The sequence below is a fragment of the Haliaeetus albicilla genome, chromosome 4 (genome assembly GCF_947461875.1).
Source record: "Haliaeetus albicilla chromosome 4, bHalAlb1.1, whole genome shotgun sequence".
NCBI lineage: Eukaryota > Metazoa > Chordata > Aves > Accipitriformes > Accipitridae > Haliaeetus > Haliaeetus albicilla.
Genome location: NC_091486.1, coordinates 43,133,122 through 43,149,210, shown reverse-complemented (window position 1 = coordinate 43,149,210; position 16,089 = coordinate 43,133,122). Strand labels below are relative to the sequence as shown.

General features: G+C 42.2%; 1 protein-coding gene across 3 annotated transcripts in view; it reads left to right on the top strand.

Moving 5' to 3' along the window:
* The first annotated feature begins 2,141 nt into the window (after positions 1-2,141).
* LOC104314572 (UDP-glucuronosyltransferase 1A1) overlaps positions 2,142-16,089 on the top strand; it is a 43,122-nt gene continuing 29,174 nt past the window's right edge. For 2 of the 3 annotated variants that reach the window (XM_069782162.1, XM_069782163.1), the window contains exon 1: positions 13,187-14,043. In XM_069782162.1, the coding sequence (XP_069638263.1) occupies positions 13,207-14,043 (837 nt within the window). In that variant the 5' untranslated portion in view covers positions 13,187-13,206. Of the gene's footprint in view, positions 3,067-13,186; positions 14,044-16,089 lie in introns of those variants that run through there. The other variant, XM_069782161.1, reaches the window with a different exon arrangement.

Below are 16,089 nucleotides of genomic sequence, written 5' to 3'. Positions count from 1 at the left end.
ATGAAGCTCAGCGTACCAGCCTTGTAGCACAAGGGCTTCTGCTGCAAGGAAGAGCCCTCACGGAGGCGGGGGCTGCTTCTCCTTCTGCCCCTTCTGGTCCAGTTCCCTCCCTGAGCTCGTGTGGCCCCATCAGGTGCAGGCCAGGGCTTGTACTGGCATTGGGATTTCAAATACAGATGAGCCTGGCCGGTGATCAGAGATGACCAGCTCCATCTTTGAAACATGCAGGTGGTTGGTCACAGCTGCCACCATGGCTAGAGTGGCCCAGCTGGCACATCGTTTGCTGCCAGCATTGACTCTCACTGTGGTCTGCTGCAATCACACACATCGTGCCAGTGGGGCCACAGGCAGCAGTTGTTCTGACACAATGTCCCTCCTTCCCGCTGCAGCCGTCCAGCACAGCCCCTCTCCCGTGGGGTTTTCCATTCCTCCCCTGGCATCCCCCAGCTATGCAGCTTCTTCCCTAATTCGAAGTTCCCACTGGCATCTTGCGCTGGCGACCACGTGTGAAGGGTAAGCAACTCTTAACTCGCACTCCCTTGAACCCAGCAAAGTTTAACTCATCAAGCACCCTTTGCCAGATAACCAAGCCAACTGAGGGAGTCACCAGTAAACACTCAGGAACACCTCTAAGGTACTGATTAGCTTCGCTCGTCCTGCACTTGCTTTTGTACCCACTCCCTTCATGTTAAGGGTGCTGCAAGGTTTGGATGGCAAATTCATCCTGCCGCAGAAGGGAAGGGAGGACAGGAATTTTCCCTAACAGCTGTCTGCTTACCCCTCTCCAGAAAATGGGGGGTGCCAAAAAAAACCAACTTAAAAAATAAAAATAACCTTTTCGTGAGAAAATGCTGTTTACTAAACCAGTCTTTTTTCCAATGATCATTTTTAAGTGCAGTTTATATAAAGCTGGAAATAATAACATTTTAGTTATTACCCATCCTTTTTTTCCCTTACAGTTTATAATAACATAAAAGATTCTGAAAGTATTTTTTTCACTTTTACCTCAGAGCTTCTCCCCCTGCTCTGAAGCTCAAATATTTTGTTTTCTGAAAAGTTATCAAGTGCCTGAAAGAAAACTGCATTTTGCCACTTACTCAGTAGTTTCCCTACACAAGGAAAAAGTTACAGATGTCGGTAAAGTGGGAAAAAGAAACAAAAAGGCTAATAGGAAAAGATGAAGAAAATGATACGTAATTAATTTCATTGCATTGACCATGGTACGGAAGGGAGATCAAAGAAGTTGTGTTCCTGAGGGACAGAGGCTGCATGGCTCTAAATATCTTACATTTCATTATTTTTCCATGTCACAGTGCTATTTAGGCTTCTAATCTTTTTGGCACCATTAATGTCAAAAGCAATGCTGTGAAGCTGAAGGCTCTTGCAAACCCACAGTTGCACTGAAGCTGCTCGTTAGCTGTCAGGTCCGATACCTGGGCTCACACCTGTGTCTTTACTGAACAGTCCAAGCCATACATGGAGTTGTAGTTGTTAAAACACATTTAGTACATGTCCTATGTCTGGACTCTACTTGATGTATAGGCAAGTGGTGAAGAGTTTTCAACCGCCTGAAGGCCATCTCATAGGCTGTGAAACAACTGCATTACTGCCCTGAAGCAAGAACCTGGGCTTCAACTTCACAGATCTCTGCCTCAGCTGCCAGGTCAGCCTCTCTCAGTGTCTCTTGCTGGTGTCATTGTAGACTGGAGATTCCTGCTAGCTCAGAAGAGTTGGTTCATCTGCCCTTTCCCCTTATCCTGAGGGTCTCCTGTTCTGTCCTCAGAGAAATGATCTGAACTTCCATGTCTCCAACCACAATGAAATTTGTTGAGGCTGTTTTCATTTGTTACTGTGGTGTTGGATTTTTTCACGCCAAACTTGCCTTCCTTGGTCCTGGCCAAGGAGTAAGACAGGATACATCAATGATCAAGAGAGAATTCCTAAGAAATCTGACTACCATGTTGAGGAGCTAGTTCTCTGTTGAACACTGAGGAACTCCAATCACTCTCAGGACAGGAAAGGGTCACAGCATTTGGCTTCACAAGTAATGAGAAAAGAACCCAAACCATCCACAACCCAAAGCAGTGAATCATTAACTAGAAGATTATGAAAAAGGAGCACAACTCAACAGATAAACCGATCAGCTTCATTCAAAAGCATCTTCAGGCTACTGCCTGAGGGAGAAGACTCTCCCACAGTCTGTACTCTGACCACAGGAACATGACTTTGAGGCTTTGCTGTGCCTGGATTTTTATCCTCCTCCTGCCTGGCCTCTCAGATGGAAGGAGACTCCTGGTGGTGCCCATGGGTGGAAGCCACTGGCTTAGCATGCGACAAGTGGTTGAAAAGCTCAGTGAGAGAGGACACGAAGTGGTGGTGGTTATACCAGAAGTAAGCTGGCAGATGGAAACGACACAGGCATACACGGTGAAAACATACCCAGTGTCTTACACATTAGAAGAGCTGGATAATGCCTTTCATGAGTACATTGCCACTCACCTGAAGGACCTGCCTTTCCCTCTGAATGCTCTAGCACTATACAACAGCTCAGTGCACGTTTTCCGTACATTCTTTGTTCAGTGCAAGAACCTGTTCAGCAGCAAGGAGACCCTGCAGTACTTGAATCAAAGTGGCTTCGATGCTGTCCTGACAGACCCCTTTTTTATGTGTGGAGCAACACTTGCTAATTATTTTTCTCTTCCATTTGTGTTCTTCATGAGAGGATTTCCTTGCAACTTACACTACGAAGCACCGCAGTGCCCAAGTCCTCTGTCCTACACCCCGAGACTATTTACCTTCAACTCGGACCACATGACCTTTTTCCAGAGAGTGGAAAATGCACTGGTTTCCCTCCTGGAGCTTGTGTACTGTAATGGTTTCTACGAAGATGCAATAAAGTTTTCCTCTGAAGTTCTTCAGAGAGATGTATCCCTGCTAGACCTCCTGAACTCTGCTTCCATTTGGCTTCTGAGATTTGACTTTGTGTTTGAATACGTCAGACCAGTGATGCCCAATATGGTCTTTATTGGAGGTATAAACTGTGCTCAGAGGAAACCACTGTCTGAGGTATGTTCTTTTTCCTCCAAATTATACATTTTCCAATGAAATCTGATTACATTGTTTCTGGAAGTTTAGTGCTACTGATTTTTTTTTATTTCTGGTAATGATTTAATACAACCAGGTTCTGGCAGTTGTTTTCCACAGGCTGAAATCAAATTACCTCTATGGAGGCAAATGACTTACTTGAATCAATGAGGATTTTCTGAGAAGTCCAACAAAAAATGGACTTCATCCGCCAGCCACAAATTACTGTCCTCAGTGAGTGTATATCATTCACCAACCAGATGCAGTTTTGATTTCATTTTCATGGAGTCTGACATATATTTCTTTCACCTGACCGAAAGCTCAAAGACCATGCTCTAAGAGTCTTCCTTTGTTTTTAACTCTAAGCTCAGCAAAGTCAGTTAATTTGCTTTGGTTGTGTTTTCATGACATACAGTTTCCAAACTGGCTGTCTATGTTGTTTCTGTTTGTAGATCATGGTGAAACATAAATGTCACCTTGAAATGGGAAGAATTAATCTAAAGTAGTGTATTTGGTGAAACACACTTGTATGCAAAACTCAGATAAGTTTTCATACCTACTTCTTGACGTTTGCTCCTACCAGAATTGTTCTGTGGGATTTTTAAAGCTAATCTAGAAATTTAAATCTATTTTGATAGTTATCATATAGTCTCTAAAACAATTAATAGCACCAGACATTTATTTCCAGGCACAAAGCAGGACACAAATTTCTTTCCTATGAAATTACTTCCTCACTTCTGAATTGTGGTCACACAATATCACTGCACAACTGCAGTGCAGTATCTTTGAGCTGAAGGGTATTTTCTTTCTTCTTTCAGATTTCTTTTATAATCTTTGACAGGCTTATGCAGAGTCCACTGAACTTAATAAAGAATAATATTATAAATTAGAATATTAGAATGTTATTATAAATTCTAATATTAGAATAATATTATAAATAAGGCATTCTCAAGTTAGGCTCAAGAGAGTGGGACTTTGTAGTTTGAGATTTAAGAGGCAAATTCTTGCTGGTTCCATGACATAAGTCTTTACTTCTATATCTTGAAGGTCTTAAAGCTGCAAACGGTTTGTAACTTGCTACAAGGGTAGAATATCCCACCCTCATTTTATACCTGGCATCTCCCATCTTCACACTGACATTTGTCATTTGCTGGAAATCACATGTTCCAAACCTTGAAAAGCCTTGTGTATTCCTCCTATCTTCAGTCTGCCTTTTCTAGCTACATTTCCTACAGACAGCAGAGGAACTTCCCCTATTTCAGTTTGAACAGTGCCCAGCAACAAGGCAATAATGCAGTAGAGTGTAAACAAATGTGAAGTGAGTCATATGGGAGAAAGAAATCTATGCATACACAGTGGTAAGCCCTGGGTTGACCATTACTGTTCAGAAATATAATCATATGGTAAGAATAGATAGTTCTCCAAAACCTGGTAGCCCATTGCCGAACAGACAAGAAAACAAAAAGTTAGGATGACTAGGAAAGGGAGAGAGAACAAGAGATTCAAGATGTGGTTTCTTTTCTCAGATAAGGAGCTTAAGCCACAGATGTTTCTGTTACACCACTTGCCATAGTTTTCCACAGACAGAGAAATCAGGCATTGTGGCCTCATTCCCAAAGAGGGCTCCTTTCTGCCACGTCTGACATGGCCCCATGGAGTACCTGCTGTGGAGCTGAAAGCGTCAGGGTGCTGAGGAGCTCATGCTTTTGCTGAACTGGGCATATGTGTCATATCTAGCCCAGAGCTGGGAATTAAATCCCAAGTTCCCTGACCCTCCTGAGCTGTAAGCATTGTCCGTGGCCTGCAGTCTCGGAGGGAGAACATGAAACCACAGGACTGGGCCTGGGGGAACACAAACTGCACTTACTCATTGACTAAGATAACCAGATAACTGCACTGGCTGCCTCAGGCTGGATTTCCTCTTGTCCTGCACTTTGCATAGGCATCTGTCTCAGTAGCAATTACATATTCATTAACAGACACATAAATCCAGTTGCCAAGTCCTACTGTGTCTGGAGGTTTAATACAAGGGTTGCAGGAAATCAGACCCAATATCTTGACTGAGCAGAGGTTCTGTGCCAGCGTCATGCGCTAATGACTCCAGAAGTACCTGAAGGCTGGCATGGTAAGTGGTCCCTCATTAGGGGGACATCGCAAATGAACTCAGACTGTGAGCCCTGAGACGTTTTGATGCATATCTCATCTTTAGCCAAAGTTAATGCAGAGTTGCTTTTTTGGGCAGCTCATAAAAACAAGGTTCATATGATTTGATCAAAACAAAGTTCAGAAATGTAAATTATAGCAACCTTTCAGAGTTGTTCCTGTTTTTTTAATCTAAACCACCCATTACTTATTTAAACAACTAGTTAACTTAAAACATTAAAATAACCCCAGATTTAAGTAGGTAGTAAAAGAGAAGTGTAACTAAATAAATACCCTGTGGTTTGTCCCTCTAGCACAAGGATTAAGAAGACAGGTCCTGTTCTGAAACCCTCCTGCCAGAGCCAGCAGAATCTGGGAAGCTCTGATAAGGAGACACTTCTAACTGGTCCTTTGAAATATGCAATTAAAGTGGAATTCAAAGACTTTGGCAAGAAGCCAAATAATACAGTAAGCAGTACCAAAGTGCACACACATACCTGGTACGCAGATACATGCTTTTCAAAAGCCTGCACAACCCAAACGTCACTTTGTGTGACCTCAGAAGGGATCCTGTCATGTCTGTGGGTACTGTTAATTTGCTGACATGGGTAGCTAAGATTAGTACAGCTATAGGGGAACTCTTCATTTTCTGCACTGAAGCAGTAATCATCACTCCGTTCATGAACCAAATACTAGAGTCACTTTTTTTGTGCAATATTCAAGGTGTTGATGAACTTAGTGGCAGTTCAGAGGAGCCTGGTATCCTGTCAGCATCTGCTTATTATGCTTTTGTAAAGGATGTTGAGCACCTTTAAAGCTGGCAATACTGTTCATCTGTCTTATATTGCAATGTCAAAATACACAACATCAGACAAGTAAAAGCAGCAATACTTTTGAAAAAGAAAGTTTAACTGTCATGCATTGTTCATGTTCAATGCACAGTATGTATCAACCTGAAACAGCTGCTCTAACCAAACGGTTCATCTCACTGTCCTCTTCAGTTTGCTCTTGTCCACATCCCTTTGCCTCTATATTTTGAAGAAGAGATACTGAAGGAAGATGTAAAATAGTTCTTTTGACAAAAATTCCCTCATATCAAATGGAACCACTGCCTTATTTTCCCTTTCCATGGGAAGTTTGTCTGCTGGTTAAATTAAAACACCTTCTCTAATGTAAGTCTAAAGGTAAGTATTTGACAGAGGTCTATGCACAAAAATCTAGAAAGGTTATAGAGTATTATATTTTAAAATATCAAACACATTGCCCTACAGAAGTTAGGAAATGTTCCAATTACAGTACCTGGGCAGCCTTAAATGTCACCTTTCTGTTATGATACAGTCATTAATTTCACGATCACATACTATCGTTTTCATATGATTTCTATTTATGGCTTAGGAAAGGGCTGCCCTAGAAATGATCTGTGTTCTGTGATTTGCTTAGATGTGTGTGCTGCTTCTTGCTCTTGCAAAGACTTAAGATTACTTTCTAACTTGCAGTCAACATATCATCACTTTTATGACCTGTTTTTCCTCTGAAGTCATGCTAGCGAAACTACATACTATCTTATCCTGTGCAGGCAAATGCCAGTGTATCTCCATAGCGATGTAAAACGTAAGGGGAGAATCAGGCAGGTTCATGTCAGCAGCTACCAACCTGCATTTGCCTGGCACTGTTCTGTATCAAAAAAAGGACTGGGTTCAATTACACAACGATTCCTCCATGTATAAGCCTGATCCATCATCCAGAAACCTGGGAAAACAAATTACATCATCCACACACTCTTGTATTTGAGCAACCTGCTTGCAAGAGCCAGAGCATAAGAGGGTGAGCAATCTCATCTAACAACAGGAAGACAAATCTGGTAGATGAAACCAACATTTCTAGGCTGCCTCAAAAAACATTTGTTTTTAGTTCTCATTTTAGTGCTGCTCATATTAACAAGTAGCTGCTGAGGTATCCATTTGCTATCCTCTTCCTTTTGTGCCACTCATTGTTTGCTGCTCAGGTTAGAAGAAATCCACACACCACAACTCAAAGATAAGCACTTTGAGAGAGTTTTAGTACCTTTTCCAGCTGAAACAACCATACTGTGAGGCATAAGCACACCTGTGCCCAAACCTCTCAACATGGTTATGGCTTAGGGTCCAAGCAGTCTGAACTCCTCAGAGCTGCAGTGCTGCTCCATTGCTGCAATGCTCCTTGCCAGCTCAAAGACAAACCCTGGAGTAACCCACACCTTATTTCCTATAAGCCTGATTGCAAGAGATACTTCTGAGAGGAAAACAAATCTGCACTCTTGGGTCACCCAAGGTTCAGCCTTGTTTAACATAAAATTTATGTCTTTCAGTATCCACTGGGGAAGCCTTTCCTCCAAGCTGGCACATGGGTCTCACTCTTTGAAACCTCTGATCATCAAACTGCTCTGGTGCTCATCTGCACATACAACAGGAGTTGGTAACGAGCACCGCACCCTTCTAACCTGAAAGGGGTCCAGGTGCCCTTTACTACTGCATAATGAACAACAAACATGTGTAAACCTACCATGTTACTTTGAGAAATGAGCCAGTCTGTTAATTTTCTGAATAATTATTACCCAGCTTAGATCTGACCTCAGCTGATTCTGTGCTAACCTAAGAACTTCATCCTTTTTTTATCCGTTCGTCTGTTCTCTGTTTTCCTCTAATTTCTCTTTTTCTTATTTCTGTCCTTCCTGTTACTGCCTCACCTTTTCCACAGTTTTGCTCTAATGGTCTGGTACAAAAAGTAGGGAGTCTGTTGAGTCCATAAGAAAGTGTAGCCATACTGTAGTTTCTTACAGACACTGGAAGATGAACTTTGTATTGGCTGTTTTCAGCCAGCTAATTTTGCTATTGAAAATCATATCCAAGTGCAGAGTAAAAAACATACCAAGTACCAAGTTCAAAATGGATTTAGTCAGTTCCTGTCACAGCAGTTGCAATAAAAGTTTTATCTTCAAATCTCCAGTATTTAATCAGAATTACTCATAAATCTGTTCAGTCTCACGCTTTCAGTCTGTGCCTTGCAAAACTGTCTCCCCCCTCTCACTCCCCCATATTTGGCCCTCTCTAGAAATCGGTCCTCCATGTCTAAAGGTGGTTCCTCCATGTCAGTGTGACAGTGTGGAGCTACACAGAGCAGTGCTAGGACCCTTTGGGTATCTACTGAGACAAACCCCATTGCCTAAGGCTGTAAGGGTTTGTTTCTCCATACCGAAGATACTGGGAATCCCACCACCACTTATAGAAGGAAGGAACAGGAATAACTTTGTGCTGCTGATAGTTTTTCATCAGCTCTTTACTTCATAAGGACCTCTTCCTTAGCACCACCCAAAAGGCTTCAATCTGTCATTGCTTTTACTTGCATAAAGACAAAACATCCCTCCAGCAAAGCCCTGAGGGCCTCAGTTCACTGCATGTTTCCAGAGGATAACAGTGAATGGCAGCGAACAAGGGGTCACACCACCCTAGTAGAGCTTTCTCTGGAAACCCAAGCTGGGATATTACCACCTAGTTTTTTTATAACAGCCCAGCAGTCAGTTCCTCCCTCAGGAAGCATGAACTCTAGGGACAGCTTGTGCCTCCCTGTGAGTGGATTCAAACCCACAGGTCCAACTACCAAGTTCCTGGCTAATTTAATCAAGAGAGGATCTCTCTTCTCATCAAAGTTGAGCTGCTGCTCAGAAGGGAACATGGAAGAGGAAAGGCGAATTTGCAGCTCTGTCAGGGCTTATAGCTGAAGAGGTCCAGGAGACGCCTGTATGTGGTTGCTTACATTACTGCCTGTATCTGTGAAAGGAGGAGAGCTCAGAAGCCTAGTTTGCTTGTTGGGGTTTTCTGTGTGTGTGTTACCAGTGGGATTAGTAAAAGATATATCTCCTTCTAAATTTTGTCTTGCTCAAAATATATAAAAAAGGGTTTTCAGGACAGTGACCAAACACCGTGGCTCCTTCTTTGTGTCCTGGAAGGTCTACACTGGCCTCCTTTACCTTCACTTGCCCTGAACCCATCATTTAGTTCATTTTTTTAATCTAGTACCATGGGGAGAAAAGACAAACAGGATTGTTCTTCTCCTCCTCAGATTTGGGATTGCATGGTACATCCTGGTAGCTGTGATATATTCGTAAGACATGCAGGTTTGACTGCTTCCAGGAGGTGGGAATTTAAAATCAACCTTTTACATACTGGTTAGGTGTTCTCAGTTAGGCTAGCCCATAAAAGAAATGGTGTTGCAATTGCCATTCATTCTGCTGGGTGTATTTTAAAGGTTGCCTTTTGAAAGCAAAACCAGGCTTATTTTCTCACTGGGTACTTACCAAGTGAATGGTATTAACCACAAGTATTATTACAAGATGACATCCCTGGTCTTCTTAGTTTCATGAAGGAAGGAGTGTGCTGATATACTTTCAAGCTTAAAAATTAACAGAAAGTACAAAGGGAGACATCTTTTTCCAAGAACAGTGTGCTCTCCTTCCCCGTTACATGAGCAATTGCAATACTGAAGGGTAACCACAACAATATTGGGAAGTTAAATATTTATTTCTGCAGTCAATAAGTTCCCTGGAGAAAAGTTAAAGCTTGCATGGACCTTCATATAAAAGACTGTGTCGGATGCCTCCAGAGCAGAACCCTCCGGTTTACTTCCACCAAAATGGCTCTTCCATTTCAGTGTTTTTACCAATGTACTGGGATATTTCTTCTTCTGACATCATCTTTAATCTTTGCTGAAGGTGGAAAGATCTTGGTAATACCTCAGGATGGAAGTCACTGGCTCAGCATGCGCCCAGTAGTGGGGAAGCTCCAGCAAAATGGACATGAAGTTGTTGTGGTTGTACCGTCAACAAGTTTGCATATGAAATCAAAGGAGCCTCATAATTACACAGTGAAAGTATATCCAATACCTTACACAGAGGAACATTTAGCTGTCGCGCTCAATTCATTTGTTAGTGCTCATTTTATTGAACAATCTGTTTTGAATATTATTATTACAATGTATCAAAGCATGTCGGAAATTTTCAGGTTCTTTTTCACCAACTGTAAGAGCCTTTTGCACAATGAAGACATGATGCAGTATTTGAGAGAGAGCAAATTTGATGTGGTTTTCACGGATCCGATTATGATGTGCGGACCGATAATTGCTGAGTATCTTTCAGTTCCTTCTGTCTACTTTTTGCGGGGATTTCCTTGTGGTATGGATTCTGAAGCCACACAGTGTCCAAACCCTCCTTCCTATGTCCCCAGACTCTTCCTAAATAATTCAGATAGCATGACATTTGCTCAACGCATGAAGAACATGCTGGTCCGTATGCTGGAGTTCATTTACTGTAAGCCTGTATTCGCTCAATTTGAAGAACTTGCATACAAGATTTTTCAAAAGAAAATGACATCTACAGAACTTCTAAGCCGTGGATCTGTTTGGCTAATGAGATACGATTTTGTGTTTGAGTTCCCGAGACCAGTGATGCCAAACATGGTTTTTATTGGAGGGATAAACTGTGATCAGAAGAAAAAACTGTCTCAGGTATAAAATTTTATTTTATTTTTATTGAAAAGGCAAGAGCATAAATGTTTAAACATCCTTACATTAAAACCTAACTGCCAACACTTTGGTATTTAAAGATAGAAAGCTAATGAGAAATCCTGCATGATGCAGAAATGTTATTTCCTAATATCCAGCATTCAGATTATATCATATCCTGGCAAACCTAAATCCTTATCAGATATGAGAATTTAAGTAACATGTAAATTTTATGCAAATGGTAAGGTCTTTTGTTGAACTGAAGCTCACCTGAATTTTGGTGAGTTGCAAACTTTCCTCCCCAACAGGAAGCCAGACTTGTTACCTTCCATTTATCTAAGTTTCTTATGCCATGTCCATCTCTGTAAGAGCTGTCCCTGCAACCAAAGCCAGGCTCAGGACTTGGCTATATTGCTCTGAAAGAGTAGCCTTAGGAAAACCCGTAAGCAGTCTGCTCTCTGTCTGCCCCATGGTGTCCTCCCCTCCCAGCTGTCTCATGGACTGTCCATCCATACTTCCATATACCCATTCTCCTTTCATCCACAATGAAGGTTATAGAACTTAAGATTTTAGCTATTCATCAGTTCTTTTTCTGTCACATCCATCTGCCAGACTGATTTATTTACATCTCTGCCGTTATGTCAAGGTGTCAATACCTAACCCCCAAAAGAAAGCCTTTTTAAATTGTACCCTCCCCCCTTTTTTTATAGGTTATTTAATTAGGTTTTAAGCTTTTCCGTGTGTGGATATCTTCTGTAAATTCCCATTCAGGTCTTTGGGTACCAGCCAGGTCTCTGAATCATGTACAGCATATTCTATAGCAGATCAAAAGCAGGAAAGGGATATTCAAGTATTGCAAATTGTGAGTACCCCTGAAACAGAGTAGAGTAGAAGAAAGCCCTAATATCCTCCCTTTTTGTCCCAATAAGTATATTTAGTGCTTGTGTTGGAAGTGGCAGAGCCAATCCTCTTACCAGGACAGTCTCCAGTGCCACTTGGTTCACTCTAACTGGTTATATATGTTCGAATAAAAGAAGAGGAGTAGCAGTTGTTCACAAGGGGTCTTTCAAAAGGACATGGAGTCAGGAGTGGGAAAGATTGCTGACTAGGTGTTACAGACCCAAGCAGATGTCTGTAAATGCCCCACATAAGACATGCATGACTGTCTGTCTTCATCTGTCAGTCTAGCTTGAATGCATCTTCTTCTAGTGTACATTTGACAGCCTTGTCAGAGGTTCCAAGCAACAGGTCTGTTTCTATGCATCACCTTCTCCCGAGCTGTTTGGAAATTCCCATTAAGTTAATCCTATGTTGGAAACTACCGAGATGGAGACAGTGCAGGTGATGGAGCTGGCTGCTCTTTTTGGAGGGCAGGTTCTCAACAAGGTCAAAGCTTTCCCACCAGGCTTGAAAATAAGCATGCAGATACTGCATGTGAAAGAAAGCTCCACCAGTGATGTAGAGCCCTGAATGTCTTGGAGGAGCAAATTGTATCCCAAAGGCACTTGCCCAGCCACCTACTTATAAACTTTTATGGTGAGAGTTTATCACCAACATTTAAAAATCCAGCAGTTTACAGCTGAGAAGGATCTGGACCCACAGAGTTGATGAACTCTTTCAGTCATGAACTGAACTGACATTGGCCATGAACTCATGAGTTCATGAATTAGAAATGTGCTGTTGATTTATGTTATCTGAAGTACAATGGTGAAGTGCAGTTTTGCAATTTAGTTTTAATACCTGATAGGATAAACAGTTAGATGGAAGTTACATGTGGAGATGGGGAAAGATTTTCTGTTGGCTACTTCAAAAAAATGCATGTTTGCATCAATGAAAAAAAAATATTCATTTTTCTCAGTTGTACCAACTGAGGAAAAAACAAAACCCAGGTACTTTAACATTGATTTCTCATATTTATCTTTACTATGTTATGTTTACTTTATAGACCCAGTACTACCATGTGGGGTCAGCAGTGTTTCTGTCCATTCACTCTGTGTATGCATTTCTTTCATGGATTGCCATGCACCTTAGAGCATGTTGTCAGTAAATGTCAGCAAAACATGCTGGGTTGCTGGTGGTAAGAAGTGTCATTGGGCTGTGCTCCTACTATGGGAGGAAGAAGAGAAGGCTGAGGCATTGAGCTGTAGTCTCAGCTTGGGCAAGCGAAGTGTATATGATAGGAGACACACCTCTGTCGTGCTCATACAAACCCGCTTTTGAAGTACAAACCTCATCTCAAGCTTTTATAATCATTAGTCACCTACTGTGGGTCCAATGCATGCAAACTTGTGAACACCTGAAATGTGAGGCAAGCCAAAAGGGCAGAGGTATCATTAGAAAGCATTGCCAAGTGGTGTGTTTGCATACGTGGAGCATAGCTACAAAAGCTTGCGAACCACCCCTGGCCTTTCTCGTGCATGGGTTCCTGTCCGTCTAACTTGCAACATGCTGGTGGCAGTGCTGCTCCCCTTCTTGTGCTGCCTGAGTCTTGCCACTACTGGGAAACTGCTGGTGATCCCGATGGAGGGCAGCCACTGGCTCAGTATGAAGGAGGTGCTGGCCGAGCTGAGCAAGAGAGGGCATGAAATCGTTGTCATCGCACCAGACAGCAAAATGCTGATAGATTCTTCTGAGATATATGAATTGAAAATGTACCCTGTACCTTTCAAAAAGGAAGAGATGGAAGAACTTATGCGCTCACTTAGTGCAAACTGTTTTAGCGAAGAGCCGTTCCTGATGAGATTTTTGAATACCTGGGATAATTTCAGAAAGAGCTCTGCCATGTTTCAGACTTCCTGCAGTTCCTTACTCTACAACAAAGAGATGATGAAATACATCAAAGAAAGTAAATTTGATGCCATCTTTACAGATCCTCTGACACCCTGTGGACAGATAATTGCTTTGCACTTTTCTATCCCTACTGTTTTCTTCTTGCGGGGCATCCCGTGTGCTATAGACATTCATGCTGCTCAGAGTCCAGACCCACCATCCTACATCCCACGAATGTTCTCACTCAATACAGATCATATGACGTTTCCTCAGAGAGTGAAGAACTTCCTCATCAGCATTTCAGAGACTTTCACCTGCAGTATGGTCTTTTCACCATTTGAAAGACTGGCATCAGACTTTCTCCAAAAACCGATGACAATTACGCACCTTTTAAGTCATGGATCCATTTGGCTGAAGAGACTTGACTTTGTCTTTGACTATCCCATGCCTGTAATGCCCAATATGATTTTCATTGGAGGCATAAACTGTGGACAGAAGAAACCATTATCTCAGGTCAGTGACTGGCTGGGAAAGGTATAACAAGGGAAAAGTTCTGGCAGTCATACACCTGCACGATCTGGGTGAGGTTTAATACTGTGTTTGATATGGACATTTCTTACCTAAAGAGATAATTTAGATTAATGCTTTCTGTATAGCCAATCCACATGAAACAGAGTGGTATAGTGGACCAGAACAGGATGTGATTCCACCTCCTTTTCTTGGATCTGCCCAACACATGGATTTTGTTTGGTGAGGGGATCACATGCTATGCTGAGTTTAATTCCAGCTGAAGTCAGGTACATAAACAGCATCTAGCCTAGGAATTAATGCAAAAAGGGCAGGTGAATTATAACAGCTCTTCCAAAAATTCTGTGCCCCACATAAGAGGCAGTAGAATATTTCTTCAAGAGCATTAGCTGCTTATCCAGTCAGAAAAGTAACTCACTGAGTTATGTGCAATAGCATCATGTGCTCTTTTCTGTAACAGCAGCCTTCTGTTTGAGTTGAAGGCTAATATTTTGTGGTGAAGATTTTGGTCTAACAACAGCTTCCATCACAAAAACTAGATAGCTGAATTCTCAACTGCATTTTTAGGAGACATCCTCTTTGGATAGGGAAATGTTGATGGGTAGTTGCTGGGGCATCTGTGGTCCAAAAAGTACTTGATAAAGGCATGCATGTGATGTATGTTAGCTTGTTGGTGCTCATGATATATGTTAGCTTGTTGCTGCATGTGATGTATATTCTTGCTTGCTTGTGCTGTAAGACAAACAGCCTCATGTGAAGTCAGAGATTAAGTAGAAAAGGATAGGAGGAGACAGCTCTCCTCAGCAGATGATGAATCTGTAGTTAGTGTCATCCAGCTGTTTCAGCAATAAATCACATTGGTTCCCAGAAAGGATAAAGTTTCATCCTTTGTGAACATTGCTTAAAAATAAACAGACTTTCCTCTATTCTTCCCTTGAACCTTTTTCACTTGCCAGCCTTCCCTGAGTCTTAGGGAATGGATTCTTCCTGCCTATCACCACTCTTACTCTTCCCCCAAATTCATAGGCCTTCCTGAACATGAATGAGTGAAGCTTCACAATAAAATATATTTGCATTTTACAAGCCTGGCACATCTTCCCCAGAGCCAACCTTAACAGCCCTCAGGCTTTGCTTTGCTCCTCCCAGTACTTCCCCTGATGCTGCCCATTGAAAGTACTGTTTATTTCTATTGAGCTGCTAGTGTTCATATCTTGCTTTTTTCACAAAAGTCGCATTCAAATTGCCTGTCAACCCACCCACCCCCCACCCCCCCCCCCACCCCCGGCCACTTTTATCAGGGTAGTGCTTTCTCCTATCTGTTCTGTCCATCAGAGCTGCTTAATGGCTCCTCAGGACAAACCCAGGCAGACCCTTTAGGAAAGCAGCACCCTGCCTGCAGGCAAGGCCATGTGGCAGCTCCAGGTTAAAATCAGACTTTCCTCTGAAGACGAAGCTCACTCTCGCTCTCATCTTGCCCAGGGGCTAAAGATCATAGTCCAGCAGTAATATTTATTGCAGAAGTACTGATTCTTCAGTCCTGATTTCTTCTTGTCTTCCAACTATGCCTCTGCATCACGGTTAGATCTAACGGCAAAATACAGTCTTGCAGGTTGACAAGTTTATCACAAGTACTTGTTAACTGCTCAGACATGGTGTCTTGCTTTTATCTTTTAATCTGAAGCAATAACACCACCTCTTACCATTTAAAATCAATTCCTGGCCTGAAACAAGAGGGCTGTTACTGGGTACTTCTGTCCAAGCTTTCTTGTATTAGGTATAAGGGGAATTGTGTGGCTTTTCCTTCTTATTGCTCCTGGAAGAAGAAAATGATTGAGAGAGGCACAGAGAGGTAGGTCAGGATGAGAAAAAAGAAGTGTCATGCATAGCAGTTGGTGGTTTTCCTTCGTGAATGCAAGCCTCTGCTTCAGTGTTGCTTACTGTAATAAATTTGTTCCTGGTGTTGTATCTGGCCCCAGTGCTGAGCTGTATGTAAATCACAGGCCTCCTCCTTAGGATTTGCACAGATATCAT